This window comes from Hirundo rustica, chromosome 9, assembly GCF_015227805.2.
Source record: "Hirundo rustica isolate bHirRus1 chromosome 9, bHirRus1.pri.v3, whole genome shotgun sequence".
Classification (NCBI taxonomy): domain Eukaryota; kingdom Metazoa; phylum Chordata; class Aves; order Passeriformes; family Hirundinidae; genus Hirundo; species Hirundo rustica.
The window spans coordinates 1,337,571-1,352,375 of NC_053458.1; the positions used below are offsets into that span (position 1 = coordinate 1,337,571).

Sequence of the window (14,805 nt, forward strand, 5' to 3'; positions counted from 1 at the left end):
CAGGATTTCAGGAATATCCAGCACCAGCGGGATGAATCCCAATGAAATTCCTGCAGGATTTCAGGAATATCCAGCACCAGCGGGATGAATCCCAATGAAATTCCTGCAGGATTTCGGGAATATCCAGCACCAGCGGGATGAATCCCAATGAAATTCCTGCAGGATTTCAGGAATATCCAGCACCAGCGGGATGAATCCCAATGAAATCCCAGCAATTCCCTGCAGGATTTCGGGAATATCCAGCAGCAGAAGGATACAAATCCCTGCTGAGGGCCGGGGGGGGGCAATTCCCGGGGGAAATCCCCCCGGGACAATCCCAATGGACAATCCCCCCTCCAGGGCTGCCAGGGAATTCTGCCCGGACACAGCTGTGGCTTTCATCCCCGCCTGGCACAGCCACAGCCCGGCCAGATGCGCTCCCAAATCGCACCCGGAGAGGGAATCTTGGGGAATTTTGGGAGCTCCCAGCTCCCTTCCCTTCGCCGTATCAGCGTGTGAAAACGTGTCGTTATCTATAAATCAATATTAAAACCCCCTGTCGGTACCTGTCATTTAAAAAAAAAAAAAAATAAAAATGAAAAAAAAAAAAAAAATCCCACCGGAAGCGTTTTTATTTCTCCTTCTCTACTCAAGGCTTTGCCATTCCCAGCCCTGTTTTCCGAGGAGTCTCCCTCCTCAAATTCCATCCCCTCCACCAGCTCCCAGTGGTGGCTCTGACGGCATTCATGGGAAAAGCACCGATTTGGGGGGTGTGGAAAGTATGGAAAGCAAAGATTTGCTAAACCCCACCTCAAATCCTCGCCTGCTCCGGCTTTTCCTCCACCCCACCCTCAGGGCCGCTCCAGGAATTCCCATTCCCAGTTTTCCAGGTGGGTAAGGGGAACACCTGGGCTGTCACAGCAAAGGAAAGCATCCCGAACCTCTGCAAAGTTCCCGTTTCCTGGGGAAAAACCAGGATTTACACCCGAAGCACCCAAACCCTTCCCTGGAATTCCTCAGGCCCATCCCGCTCCCGCCGCCCCAGCGGCGCCTGGATTCTCCAGCAGGGATTGAGTCTGGGACTGAAAACTAAAGCCAGGTTTAATTCCTGAGCTGAGGGAGATTCTCCCATCCTCTCCAGGTGAGAGCAGCCAGGTAAACCCAAAGCATTAATTTATATTATATTAATTTTTTTTATATATATATTTATATTAATTAATTGTGCAGTATAATCAGTATCAATTACATAACTATATCAATTATATAGGATATTTTATATGGTTACATTTTAATTTTCTATTCGTCTATATTTTCTATTTTTTTAATATTGTATTTTATAGTGTTTTGTAGATTTTTATAGTATTTTATATTATCTATTTTATTAATTGCATTAATTAATTTACGGCTGTTTAAGTGCCCAAGGCCAGGCTGGATAAGGCTGGGAATAACCTGGGATATTGGGAATTGTCCCTGACCTGGAATGGGATGAGCTTGAAGGTGTTTCCAACCCAAGCCATTCCAGGATTTTATAATTATTAATTATTAATTAATTATTCATATTAACTCTAATAGCAAGACGCGCCTTTAATGATGCCCAGAAATCGAACGTGAAGAATTATTTTATGTACTTATTTAATTTATTTGTGGGGCTGCACGAAATCCTCGACGCACCCGAAGCAAGGCCGGGAAAACCTCGTCCTCCCTGCTCCAAATTATCCCAAAATTCCTGCAATTTTCCACAGATTAATCCCAGCTTGGGGTTTTTTTATCTTCCTGACCATGTGCAGGAGGAGAATTTTAAGATTTTTTTTTTTTACCCCCCTCAATACATCGCCTAAAAAAGAAATTCAAAAGAATTTGACACACACACAAAAAAATCAGAATTTAAGCACAAATTAAAAAGTGCCAATTCCAGAAGGGCTTTTCCAAGGTTGGGCCAGGCAAGGAATTTTTCCCAGAAGAATTAGGATTTAAAAATCTGCTTTTAAACATTCTTATCGTTGTCAGCACCAATCCAGTGTAAACTGGGATGTGCTGGGGGATTTCCCCTTCCCAATCCCAAATCAAAACTTCCTGCACAGGGGAGGAGACGTTTGTGGGAGAAGGGCAGGAATTCCTCAGCACATCCCCAAAATCTCTGGCTCCGGGGATTAAAATTGAAAAAAATTTAAATAAAAGAAGTTAAAATGGAACCAAATTAAAACCAAAATGGCAAAAAATAAAAAGGAAAAAAAAATTAAAAATAATTAAAAAGGAAAAAAATACAATTAAAAAGGAAAAAAATACAATTAAAAAGGAAAAAAATACAGCTAAAAAGGAAAAAAATACAACTAAAAAGGAAAAAAATACAACTAAAAAGGAAAAAAATACAACTAAAAAGGAAAAAAATACAACTAAAAAGGAAAAAAATACAACTAAAAAGGAAAAAAATACAACTAAAAAGGAAAAAAATACAACTAAAAAAGGGGAAAAATAAAATTTACAAAGGGGAAAAATAAAATTAAAAAGGAAAAAAATTTAAAAATGAAAAAAATTAAATTAAAAAGGGAAAAAAAAAAAAAAAAGGAAAAAACTAAATTTAAAAAGGAAAACCCCCTAAAATTAAAAAGGAAAAACTGAAATTAAAAAGGAAAAAAATTAAATAAAAATTTAAAAAACCCCAACACCTAAAACTAAACTGAAACTAAAAATAGCAAAAAAATCTGCAAAAATGGAGCCATTAAGTACAAAAGCCCAGCAGCTGGAAGCACTTCCAGCCTCGATCCTCTTTCATTCCCACAGCCCGAGCAGAAAACCCTTCGGAAGTGCCCGGGAATTCTGGTTCCCAACAAAGAGCTGAGCTCCTCAATGGCTGGCAGAGCAAACAGGGCCACACTTTGTGCTCCTGGGAAAAGCTCCTTCCCTAAAAATCCACCTGCGCCCCACTCAAGGGATTTTTTTGGATTTTTTTCCCTCAAAACCTTGGGGGGGAGAAAAAAAAAAATCACATGCATGGCCTGGGGTTGAAGAAATGAGTTAAAAAAAAAAAAAAAATAATAAATCAGCCGGCAGGGAAAATGGGAAAATGGGAATGAGGCAAACGCCAGCCCTCCGTGCCGAGGCGGATGGATCCTGACTGACAGGTTTGGAGCGTCCCAACACTTCCAGGTCACTGCTCCGGGGAGGAGCTCTGCGTTCCCTCCCGAGTCCTCCTTCGTGTTCAGCCCCGACAATCCCAGCATCGGCAAGGGATTCCTGCCACAAACTCCGGATAAATCCCGTTTTCCTTCGTGTTCCTCCTCTCCAATCCCAATATTAGATCAGGATTCTTGCCACAAACTCTGGATAAATCCTGTTTTCCTTCCTACTTCTCCTTTCCCAATACTGGGATTGGGATTCCTGCCACAAACTCTAAATAAATCCCATTTTCCTTCATATTCCTCCTCTCCCAATATTAGGTCAGGATTCTTGCCACAAAATCTGGATAAATCCCCTTTTCCTTCATATCCTTCCATTCCAAACACTGGGTCAGGATTCCTGCCACAAACTCTGGATAAATCCCATTTTCCTTTGTGTTCCTCCCCTCCAATCCAAATATTAGATCAAGATTCCTACCAAAATCTCTGGATAAATCCCATTTTCCTTCATATCCTTCCTTTCCCAATACTGGGATTGGGATTCCTGCCACAAACTCTGGATAAATCCCCTTTTTCCTTCATATTCCTCATCTCTCAAAACTGAGATCAGGATTCCTGCCACAAACTCTGGATAAATCCCGTTTTCCTTCATATCCCTCCTCTCCAATCCCAAAATTTGGATTCCTGCCACAAACTCTGGATAAATCCCATTTTCCTTCGTATTCCTCCTCTCCAATCCCAAAATCGGGATCCCTGCCACAAACTCTGGGTAAATCCCATTTTACACCTCCAACAGCTCCGGGGGCTCAACATCGACATTTAGGGCAAGATTCCCACCCAAATCCACATTTTTAACAAATAAAACCCCGCGCTGGGGGAAGTCCAAGGCGAGGAGCACCTGACTTCACCTGGAATTTTTTTTTTTTTTCTCCCCAAATCCTTAAAACACGAGTGAGGCGGGTGAATCACTCAGGAAATTCTTGCCTTGGCAGGAAAACCCAAATTCCTGCGTTTGGGCTCCAGCTCCCGATGCCCAAGAGCACGTTTTAAACTGGGCTCATCCCAAGCAGGAGTTTTGCCATTCTTTTTTCGGGATTTTCCCCTCTTCTTCCCCCCCAGATTTTGCCCTGGTTTTTGATTTTTTTTTTTTTTTAAATAGGTTTTGCCACATTCCTTTTCCCAGATTTTGCCTTTTTTTTTTCTCTGAACCCCAAACCTGAGAGCTCCAGGGCTTTTTCCCACTCCTCTTCCAAGGCCTCATTTCCAGAGAAATTCCCCCCAAAACATCCCAAAAGACACCTTTGGTCTTGAGAGTGGTGGGATGTCCCCAACCCTCAGCCCATCCTGGGATACAGGAGGAGCCAAATCCCTGGATCAGGCTCAGCATTTCCCAGGCTGGGCATGGAAAAGAGGGGGGAAAAAAACCCCCAACACTGGGAAATCCAGTGAAAATCAGGTCCTGATTCGGTGTTCTGGGAATTTTCTGGGATGGTTTTCCATCCATGCCTGAATTTATGATAGCCACCAGCAGGTTTGATGGAAATTTCACAAAGAAAAGCCCCAATTTCCCTCAAATCCCAAACCCCCTCAAATCTGCCTCCTCAAATCCCAAACCCCCCAAATCCGCTCCCTCAAATCCCAAACCCCCCAAATCCGCCCCCTCAAATCCCAAACCCCCCAAATCCGCTCCCTCAAATCCCAGATTTCCCCCGGTTATTTCCTTGCTGAGTCCTGCACACAGCCCCGAGCACACTCAAATGAGATTTACTGAAACGAGACCACCTGAAAATAAAATAAAGTCGATTTTCAACCAACAAAACGGATTTTTTCTGGATCTGCCATTGACTCCTCTGGGCCCAGCAACCCAAAAAAAACAGAGACCACCAGGGATAAGAGATGATTCCAGAAATATTTCCCTGGTTTGGATGCGACCAGAGAATCCCAGAATGGTTTGGGAGGAACCTTCAATCCCATCTCATCCCACCCCTGCCATGGGCTTGGACTCCTTCCACAGAACATTCCCATGGGAATTCCCTGAGTGATGAAACTCCCCAGTTTGAAGGGATTCAGGGAAATCCCCACTCTGGGAAGGCTTCTCCCCGTTTTTGGGGTCTGGAGGAACGGGGAAAGGAGGAGCCTCCGGGAAAAGCAGGAATGGCCTTCTCCACCGGAACCACGTCTGCTCCCGTCTTCCCGACATCCCGGGGCTCCTCCCCGAGCAGCGACTCCCAAACTCCAGGAGACGCCCTCGGCACCCAACAGAGGGTTCCCAAGGGAGCCGAACCCGCTCCGTGCCCGGGCGCTCACCCCCGGGGCGCTTCCGAGCGTTTCGCAATCCCAGGGAGCGGCCGAGCCCCTCTCCTTCCACGCGCGGTGGGAAAAAAACCAAAACCCTCTGGGGGCTTGGATCCCCATCCCAGCCCTGCTCCCCACCCGGCTGAGCCAAGCCAAGAACAACAAATCCGCGGAATGTTCCCGCGTTCCCGACGTCATCCCGCCCTTCCACGGAGGTGGAGGGATTTCCGCTGCTGGAGGCACCTGTGACACCTTCGGTGTCCTCCAGCAGGGATTGGGCTCCGGAAAGATCTCCCAAAATTGGGGGGGTTTTGGGGATTTTCAGACATCCGTGAAAAATAAACATTTTTCTCCCAGAGGAACGGAAAAAAAAAAAATATTCAGTGTATTGAGCGTAACATCCATATCCAGCAAAAATCGCTCATCTGTTCCCAGTGAAGGGAATTCTCTGTTTTTCCAAGGACAAGGATTCGGAAAGAAGCCGTGAGCCAGCTCCATCCTGCTGGCCATGGGTGGCCCCAGGTCCTGCCTCCACTTCCAGCTCCGTGTCCAAGGCTCCAGTAATTAAACAATAATTTAAACAATTAATTACAGGAATAATTAAACCCCTTTAAGGCCATCACTGCAAGGAGCCCTCAGTGCTTCGCCTAGGTTTAGGAGTTTCAGCTCCAGTTAAGCCAAGCTCGTTAAAGCCCTCGGATTAATTATATTAATATCAAATAAATCCCCCCCTGCAAGGGGCCAGAGTTTCTGTGGGATCTTGGATTGAAGTTCCACTCCCCCAAAAATCCAAACAATTTCCAACTATCTCAAAACTCAAAAAACCCCAGGAATTATTTCCCATTTTCCAGCTTCTGTCCTAGGGTTGCATCAACCGCTTGGGGAATGTTTCAAGCTGTTTAATAATTCCCTTTTTATGATTAGCATTTAATTTTTTTCCACGTGTGACCGGGTCGTGGAAGGCGATTCCAGCTCTGCCAGAGCCCAATGCTCCAGCCCTGGATCCATCTCCAGCAGCCAAACCTCCTGCCAGGCCAAATTCCTCAAGGAACAAAACCAAACCCTCCAAAAAAAAAAAAAACCCTAAAACCAAAATTCCCAAAAAAGCCTCAAAAATCCCAATTCACTTCCCCCAAGCAGCCTCCAAACCGAACCAATAACTCCAGCCAAGGCCTACAGCGGAGACAACTCCAATTTACCCACAGGGATTCCTGGGTGAAGGCTGGGATTTTGGGAGAAGCCGGGTTTTTGATGGCATTTTCCCCGCTGTGACCCGCTCCTGCCGTGGGATGGGTTTGATGTCACGGGCTAAAATTAAAACCTCTCTTGCTTGTGACTCTCATCAGCACCAAGGAAAGCAGGGAAAGCTTTTCCCGGCGTCTGAAGGACGGCAGCACTCATTTCCTCCTCGCCAAATGGTCCAGAGCCCGTCCTGGGAATGGCCATTCCGTGTGCCCACACGCGGCCGTGGCCACTCCCGAATCCCCCAGACCGGGGAAACATTTTAAACCCGTCAAAATTCCACGGATCCCGAGGCCTCTCCCGGGGAACTCGGGCAGCCCCAGATTTCAGGGATACTCCGGGAAGCAGCCCAATTTCTGCCTGTCATCCCGGGAAGCTCCCTGGGCTGGAAGCGGCTCCACCGAGCCAGGCCCTGCTGCTGCTGCCACCGCCACCGGGCCAGAAATCCACCCCCAAAATTCAAGATATTTTGCTCTCCTTGGCCCCGGAGCCTCCATTCCGCTAAAATATAATTAAACCCAAGGCGTCCCTTCCCCGCGCCCCGCTCCAGAAGGAATTAAAATTATAAATAATGAAGGAGAGCTTTACATACGGCCGAGACAGGCGACAGAGGATAAAATTCCTGTCATGCCCAGAGGCTTTTCCCACACCGGATCAGACACGGCTCCCTGAAGCATCCTGTGCCTGGAGCCCATATTCCCTCCTCATTCCCTTTTTTTTTTTTTTTATGCCGAGAAATCCCAATCCAACATCTCCTTCCCCAGAGCTGCATCACCGCGACACGGCGAGGAAAAAATAAATAATAAAAATAATAATAATAATAATTAAAAAAAAAAAATCTCAAGTTGCAATTCCCAAGGAAACGATGCTCATCCGCGCAGGGAAAAGCAGCGAACCCCGTGCTCCGGCTGCGCACCCCCGGCTCCATCCTGCGTACGGGATAAAACAACGACTCCGGCACCCAAATCCCCACGGATCCAGGCGGGTCTGGGCTGGGAGGAAGCGGCAGCTCCATGGAAAACCGGGAATTCGCGCAGCCCCGAGCTGCCTACGCGGGGCTGGGGATGGAATTGCAAATAACCCGATGGGCTCGGGATTATATCACCGCCCTCGGCAGAGCCTCGGCTTGCTGGGGATCGGCGTTTGATCGGGTCGTTAGCGCGATTATCGTTATTATCATTATTAATTAAGGTTATTATTTATTTAGGAAAGGCTCGAACCCCCCCCCCCCGCCCGCCCCAGGCGCGGGCTCGCCGCCTCCCCCTCCAAACCAGCTCATCACCTACCTTCCATCATGGTGGCAGAATCGCATTCCTCACTTTCCGAGGAGCCTGGAGGAAAAAAAAAAACAACCCACGGGAGAACGCGGTCCCCGCTCGGCGCTTCCCGGGCGGCGGGGAGGAGGAGGAGGAGGGTGAGGAAGAGCCGGGAATGCCGCGGCTAGGGGCAGGCCATGGATGCTGCTGCGCCTGTATCACCTCCAGGCTGGCATCGCGGAGGATGCTCGGAGAAAGGGAGGACGAGGCGGGCTCGGTGCCTCCCGCCCCGCGCTCCTCACATGCGCGCTCGCTCCCGACACACCCCCCGGGAACGCTCCAACCTATTTCCCAGATTTTTTCTTTTTTTTTTTTTTTTCCCCCCCCAATTTTTTTTCCCTCCCCGCGCGCACCGCCGCTCTCCCCAAAAACCAGAACCCCCCCTGCCCGCACCTCGTGACGCACTTCCCCTCCCTTTAATCCTATTGCTGCCCGCCCGATTAATTCCCGGCCGCTGTCAGGTTTGGGAGCGTGCGGGGCCGGGAATCGGGGAAGGAAATGAAAAGGCAAGGATCGATCCCGGCTGGAGAAGGCGGCGCAGCGCGGGGATGGAGCCGGGCAGCGCCGGGCGCTCCTGGCAGCCTCCTCCCGCTGCCACCATCCATCGCTGACGTCACGGCGCCGGCAGCCGGCCCCGAAAAGCGGGATGCGGGAGAAATTTCTCCCCGGCTGCTTCCAGCAGCTCCCGGGAATTAATCCCGCGTGAAGGGAAAGAGGAGCGCGGAACAAAAGGGGCCGGGGAGGCGGCGGGGAGCGCTGCGGCCGGGCCGCGCTCTGCGTCCCCGCGATGCCACCCTGCCCTGTCCCCATCCTGTCACCCTGCCCCGTGTCCCCGCTCCTCGGCCACTCCCGGCCCCATTTCCCCCTGGAAGAGCCCCCCCGGGGGATGCGGGTCCCTCGCCCCCTTCCCAACCTGTTCCAGAGCCGCCGCTGGGGCCGAGGGGAAGCTCAGCCCCAATTATCGGGATCCCGCCCGGTTTAGCCAAGAAAACTCGGGATTTGACAGCGCTCCTGGCAAAAACCTGCTCCCAACGTCCGGCTGATTTTTTTTTTTTTTTCTTTTTCTTTTTTCTTTTTTCCCTGGCAGTAAAGGCGCTTTAACCCCCCCCCAGGATTCTCCCGGAGGATCCCCGGGATCCTCATCCCAAGCCGCACGCGAGTGGGACAGCCCGGAAAAACCGGGATTGGCCGCAGCTGTCCCTGGAGGAGCTGCCGCTGTCCCTCCTCGGCCCGCGGGGCGCAACAGCGGCGTTCCGGGGACACCCCGCGCGTCCCGGCGCTGGCGAGTGTGGCTGTTCAACGTGACCGCGGAGCGGGGATGGAAAACTCCCCCCGTGCGCCGCTCAGCCCGCGTCAGCGTCTTCAGGATCATCCCCAGGGGCTCCGCAGGGTTTCTCCCTGCTCGGGAGCCATGCCCGCATCATTTTTTCCCCCCCCATTGAAAGAAATAAAACAAAAATAAAATGCGGTTTTGCATGAATGAAAATCAATTTGTTTTTTTTTTTTTTTTGCCCCGTTAAAATATAATTTCTCTAGAAAAAAAAAAAAAAAAAAGAAAAAAAAAGAAAAAAACCCCAAATAAACAAATTTTTTTTTTTTTTCTCCCACTAAAAAATATAATTCCAGAAGTCAAGCACCTCCCAGGCTCTGGATAAATCAGAGAGGGGCCAGGAGCCCGTGTCCAGGCCCATCCCGGCTGGTGGGAAATGCCACCGCAGCGGCCCCAGGGACGGGATTATCCAGCAGATGGTTCCTTTAATCCCCGCCAGGAGCTCCTGTGACCCGCCCGCCCCGCTCCCAGCACGGCCCGGTGCCTTCGGGAATCCCGGCTGCAATCCCAGGCTGAGCACAACCCCTGGAATGTTGTCCCACTGTCCCCGAGCCCTAAGACACCCCGAGGAGCCAGGCTGGCACACGGGGAAGGACGGGAAACTTCCGTGCCCGAATTCCTCCTGGGCGCCCCGAAATAACGCCAATCCCACCCAGAAATTCATGGAGCGGCTGCACGGCCCCGGAATTCCCGTCCCTGGGAGCGCCCCAGGCCGGGCTGGACAGGGCCTGGAGCAATCCCTGCGGAAGGCAAAACCGAAATCTGGGGATTCTGTGATCCCACATCCTGCGGGGTCCAGGACAGGGCCGGTGCCCCCTTCCCACAGCTCCGGAGGGTGGATATTCCCTAACCAAACCGGGAGAGCCGGGATATCCCTGCAGATCCCTTCCCAGGCCAGGCCACGTGTAAAAAAACCCCTTTTCACCAAATTTCCCCATTTCAGCGCCGGGTTTGGAGCGGCCTCCCCAGCGCACCTGGGAATCCTTTGGCTGCTGCTCATCCCAGGCAGCTCCAGCTTTCCCTGGATCCACGGGATATCCCTGGATCCATCCAGGGAAACCTCAGCCTCGTGAGACCCCTCCTGCCGTGGGGCCAGGCCAAAGCCAGCCAAGGACACACCACAGAGCTGCTCCTGGAACGGGCTCCTCCCAAAATCCGGGCGGCACAGGGAGAGCCTGGTCCCTGCCAGAGCATTCCCACATCCCTGGGGAGGGCAGCGGCCGCCAAACCCCATCCTCCCGAATTTTGGAACCCTCAGTTTGACTCCCAAACGCCTCCCGACCCCACCGAGGGCAATTCCCACGAAAAGCGCTGGAAACCTCCGGCAGCCCCCGGAGGCGACACCGGCAAGAAAACCAAGTGGAGGGGCCTGGAGATTTAAAAAAAAATAAATAAAAAATAATAATAAAAAGAAATCCGAATGAGAAGGCAGGGGATGAGTCACGGAGCGCATTACTCATCGCCGGCAGAGTCAGCCACGGCTCCATGTGACGGCGGCGGGGCAGCGCGGCCCCGCGCAGCGACGGGATTTGCTAAATAAAACCCCAATCCTCGGGCAGGACGCGGCCCCGGCAAATCCCCGGCATCAGGAGCGGCCGCGGGGTGTTGGCGCGGCCCCACGCCCCCTCGGATGGGCCGCGATTAAAGCGGGATGGGCTCGGCCCTGAGCTGGGAGAGGCCAGAGCTGCGGCAGGATGGGGATGGGAATGCCTCGGGAAGTTCAGCCTTTGGCCTCTTTCCCTGTAAAATCGGGGTTTATAGGAGACACGGACACGGACAGCTCCCAGTGTCCCAGGCTGCTCCAGCCCCAGTGTCCAACCCGGCCTTGGGCACTGCCAGGGATCCAGGGGCAGCCACAGCCGCTCTGGGAATTCCTGTGCCAGGGAATGCCGCCCTCCCAGCCAGGAATTCCTGCCCAATATCCATCTGAACCCACCCTTTTCCAGCTTACAGCCGTTCCCTGTGTGCTGTCCCTCCGTTCCCTGTCCCCAGCCCCTCTCCAGCTCTCCTGGAGCCCCTTTGGGCCCTGCCAGGGGCTCGGAGCTCTCCCTGGAGCCAATCCACAGCATTCCTTCCAAAAAGGGTCTCCCTAGCAGGGAAGGAGGCTGGGAGAGGGGAGAACCCCCAGGAACGAGCTCAGGAGGGCACAGAGGGGATCAATCCATCCCCCAGGCCCTGAAAACCCAACGGCACCACCTGGGAGGCTGAACCCCAAGAGCTGGAACCCCAAACTCTCCTGGGGCAGCCCCACGTTGTGCTTTGGGCAGCCAAAGCGTCTCATGAGCATCCAGAGCTGGAGAATCCATGGGGAAAAAAAAAAAAAAAAAAAATCCCTGCCAGCCCCCAGCTCACCCCAGGGCTGAAGAACCCACGAGAGCAATCCCAGCTCATCCCAGGGCTGGAGAATCCATGGGAACAGCCCGTGCCAGCCCCCGGCTCATGCCAGGGGTGCCCAGGGCAGGAGCAGCTCCCAGCTCCATCACTCCCATCCCTTCTGCCCCATGAATCCTCGATTTTCCCAGGCACACGGAGCCTCCTCCATCCCAGGAGGACGCGAGGGATGAGCCCCCACGCCGGGACACGGGAGGGAGAGGAGCAGAGCTGGAGAACAGCGCTGGGAAACAGGAATTTCTCATGGAGACGCTCAGCGCGGCAGGCGCGGGCGGAGCGGCCGCATCCCAGCGCGGAAGGAGCTCCCCAGGGAAGCAGCGGGATCGCAGCTGCAGCCCTGACCCCTCTGCCCCGCACCAGGGCGGCTCTGGGGGCCCCCTGCACCCCCCAAACCCCCGGCCCAGGCCGGCACTGAGTATCCCAGAGGAGCCCAGTCCATCCCTGGAACGAGCGATTCCCTGATGGCACCGTCACAGCGGGGCTGGGGCCGGGCAGGAATTCCCTAAAACCCCCGGCGCGCCAGCGGCTCTGCCCAGGGCCCGGGGACACCAAGGGGACGCTCGGGAGGGGCTGAACCCCCCCAGACCCGGCGCTGCCCCTTTGAGGGAGCCGGAGGTGAGGAAGAGGGGGGAAGGGTCCCACGCCCCCCTTGGAGCTGCTCCTGCCGCCGGATTCCTGCTCCAATCCCATCCAGGAACCGCCACTCACCAGCAGCCCCCAAAACCCCAAAGGAACATCGCTGCTCACCCCACAGCGGATCCCAACTCCTCCTGCTCCTCCTCCCCTGCTCCAGGCCCGGCCTCACCCCCAGCCCTGATAACGCGGCGCTAATCAGAGCAATCGGCGCCGCCCCCGATGGGGACGAGCTGCAGCTGCCCCGGGGCTGATCCAGAAAATTGAGAATTGATCGATCTTTACTTTTTTTTTGGGGAAAAAAGGCATTCAGGGACCCTGGCAGAATCCTCGTGCAGGCTTGGGGGGCCGCGCCCCCACTTCACACCTCGTGCCTCACCCAAAACATTTCCCAGCCCATTTTGGGTTGGATCCCTGGGGGCATCGGCCTGGAATGTGCTTTAGGATGGGAATGGATCCATCCCCTGCCCCCCCCGAGCCGGCCTGGGGCTCAGAGCTGCGGGAATTCATCCAGACCATTCCCACGGGCTTTGATTCCTGGGACTGGAAGGGAGCTTTTGCCTCCTTTAGGTAAAAATCCGCAGCTGTACAAAGAAATCCAGAGGAGCAAATTCTGCCCTGACGGAACGCAGAGCTCCAGGAACGCCAGTGGAGCCTTTGGTTCCAATCCAAGGAATCTTCAGGTGCGGTCCCGGTCACCTTTGGGCCCCTCTGCTTCATTGCTGCTGAAGAAGGACATCGAAATCTTAAAATGAACACGAGAAAGGAACAGGATGGGGACGGGGCAGAGCCGGGGGGAGCAGCTGGGGCAGCGAAGGCAGAGGAATCCCCAGAGCAGCCCCGGAGCCTCTGCCCCCAGCTGTGCCGGGATCCAGCTGTGCGGGGATCCATCTCTGCCGGGATCCATCTGTGCCGGGATCCAGCTGTGCCGGGATCCAGCTGTGTGGGGATCCAGATGTGCAGGATCCATCTCTGCTGGAATCCATCTACGCAGAGATCCACCTACGCAGGGATCCAGCTGTGCCGGGATCCAGCTGTGCCGGGATCCATCTCTGCCGGGATCCAGCTGTGCCGGGATCCAGTTGTGCCGGGTTCCAGCTCTGCTCTCCCCGCCGTGTCCCCGCCGTGTCCCCAGGGCGGACATTCCCCATTCCCGGGACACTTCCCGGCCCCGGAGCGTCCCGCGCCCTGTGCAGCGCCGGGAGCTCGGCAGATGGAGCTGTGCAGCTGTGCAGGGCCCGGGCAGCTGTGCAGGGCCCGGGCAGCTGTGCAGGGCCCGGGCAGATGTGCAGGCACCGCGTGTTCTCCCCCCCTGCAGCCCCGTGGGCACGGCGCTGCTGTCCCCGCTGTCCCCAGCCCCGCGGTGACACAGGTGGGGCCGGTGCCGCACCGGGGGGACAGAAATTCCCTCAGCAGAGCGGCGCCAGGGGCAGGGCTCCGGGACAGGGAGATCTCGGGAATGGGAATTCTTGATAATATCACGTGTCACGCCAAAAAGAACATTTGGGAGAGCTAAAACGCCCAAACCCGTCTCAAACGCCATCAGCTGGGCCAGCACCGGCCTTGTCCTTCCCGGCCACCCCCGTGTCCCTCCGGTGTCGCCAGCGCCGGGCTGGGAGCCCCATCTCCCCTTCCCATGGGAGCTGCGGTGCCGGGAGCCCTCGGCCCCGTTCCAGCCCCGATAAAATCCGTGCTTTGTGCGCCTGCCCCCGGCTCCTTCCTGTTTTTGACTGCGGAGCTGTCAGCGCTGCGCGTCCTCGCTCCTTTCTCACCCGCGGCGGTTCCAGGTGAGCTCTGCGCCGGGGGCGCCCAAATCCCCTCGGCCGCCAAAGCGCTCCCGGCACCCGGCAGACCCTCGTGAGATTCCTCAGAACCTGGGAATGCCCCGTCCCAAACACAGGGACACGGGGCTGTGGACCAGGGGCAGGAAAATACGGAATCACTGAGGTTGGGAGAGCCCCCTGAGGCCACCACTGCTCCGTGTCCCAAGCACCACATCCACACGGATTTTAAATCCCCGCGGGAACGGGGACTCCCCACTGTCCTGAGCCGCTGTCCCGATGCCTGGCCACCCTTCCTGTGGAGAAATCTTCCCAAATATCCAACCCAAACCTCCCCTGGAGCCACTTGAGGCCGTTTTGTCCCGTCCCTTGTTCTGGCTCTGTCACACATCGCTGGGACGTTCAGGGCGGAACGGCCACGCTCATCCCTAACTGCCATGGATGGGAGGGAAAAAAGGACACGGAAAATCCAGCTGCAGCCCCGGGGGAGCAGGCTGAGCTGGGAAACAGCAGCAGGGCTGGTTTATTATTTTATTTCTCTGCAGCACCCCTTCTGTGACTCCTGTGGGTCAGAAGTTTCCTGGCAGTGGCGGGGGCTCTGTGGGACCCTTGGGAAGGGCTGGAGCTGCTCCCTCTGCTCATCCCTGGGATTGGTGCCCCTGGGTGGGCTTAGGGCTGGTGGAACTCCCCCAAAATCCCAGCTCCACGGCCTCGGTGGGAAA

General features: G+C 54.1%; 1 protein-coding gene across 1 annotated transcript in view; it reads right to left on the bottom strand.

The window, feature by feature from the left end:
• The window catches only part of SGIP1 (SH3GL interacting endocytic adaptor 1), a 61,436-nt gene extending 53,262 nt beyond the window's left edge, over positions 1-8,174 (bottom strand). Inside the window, exon 1 of the mRNA XM_058421715.1 lies at positions 7,919-8,174. Within this exon, the coding sequence (XP_058277698.1) occupies positions 7,919-7,928 (10 nt within the window). The 5' untranslated portion in view covers positions 7,929-8,174. The remainder of the gene's footprint in view (positions 1-7,918) is intronic.
• Between the last annotated feature and the right edge of the window lie 6,631 nt (positions 8,175-14,805).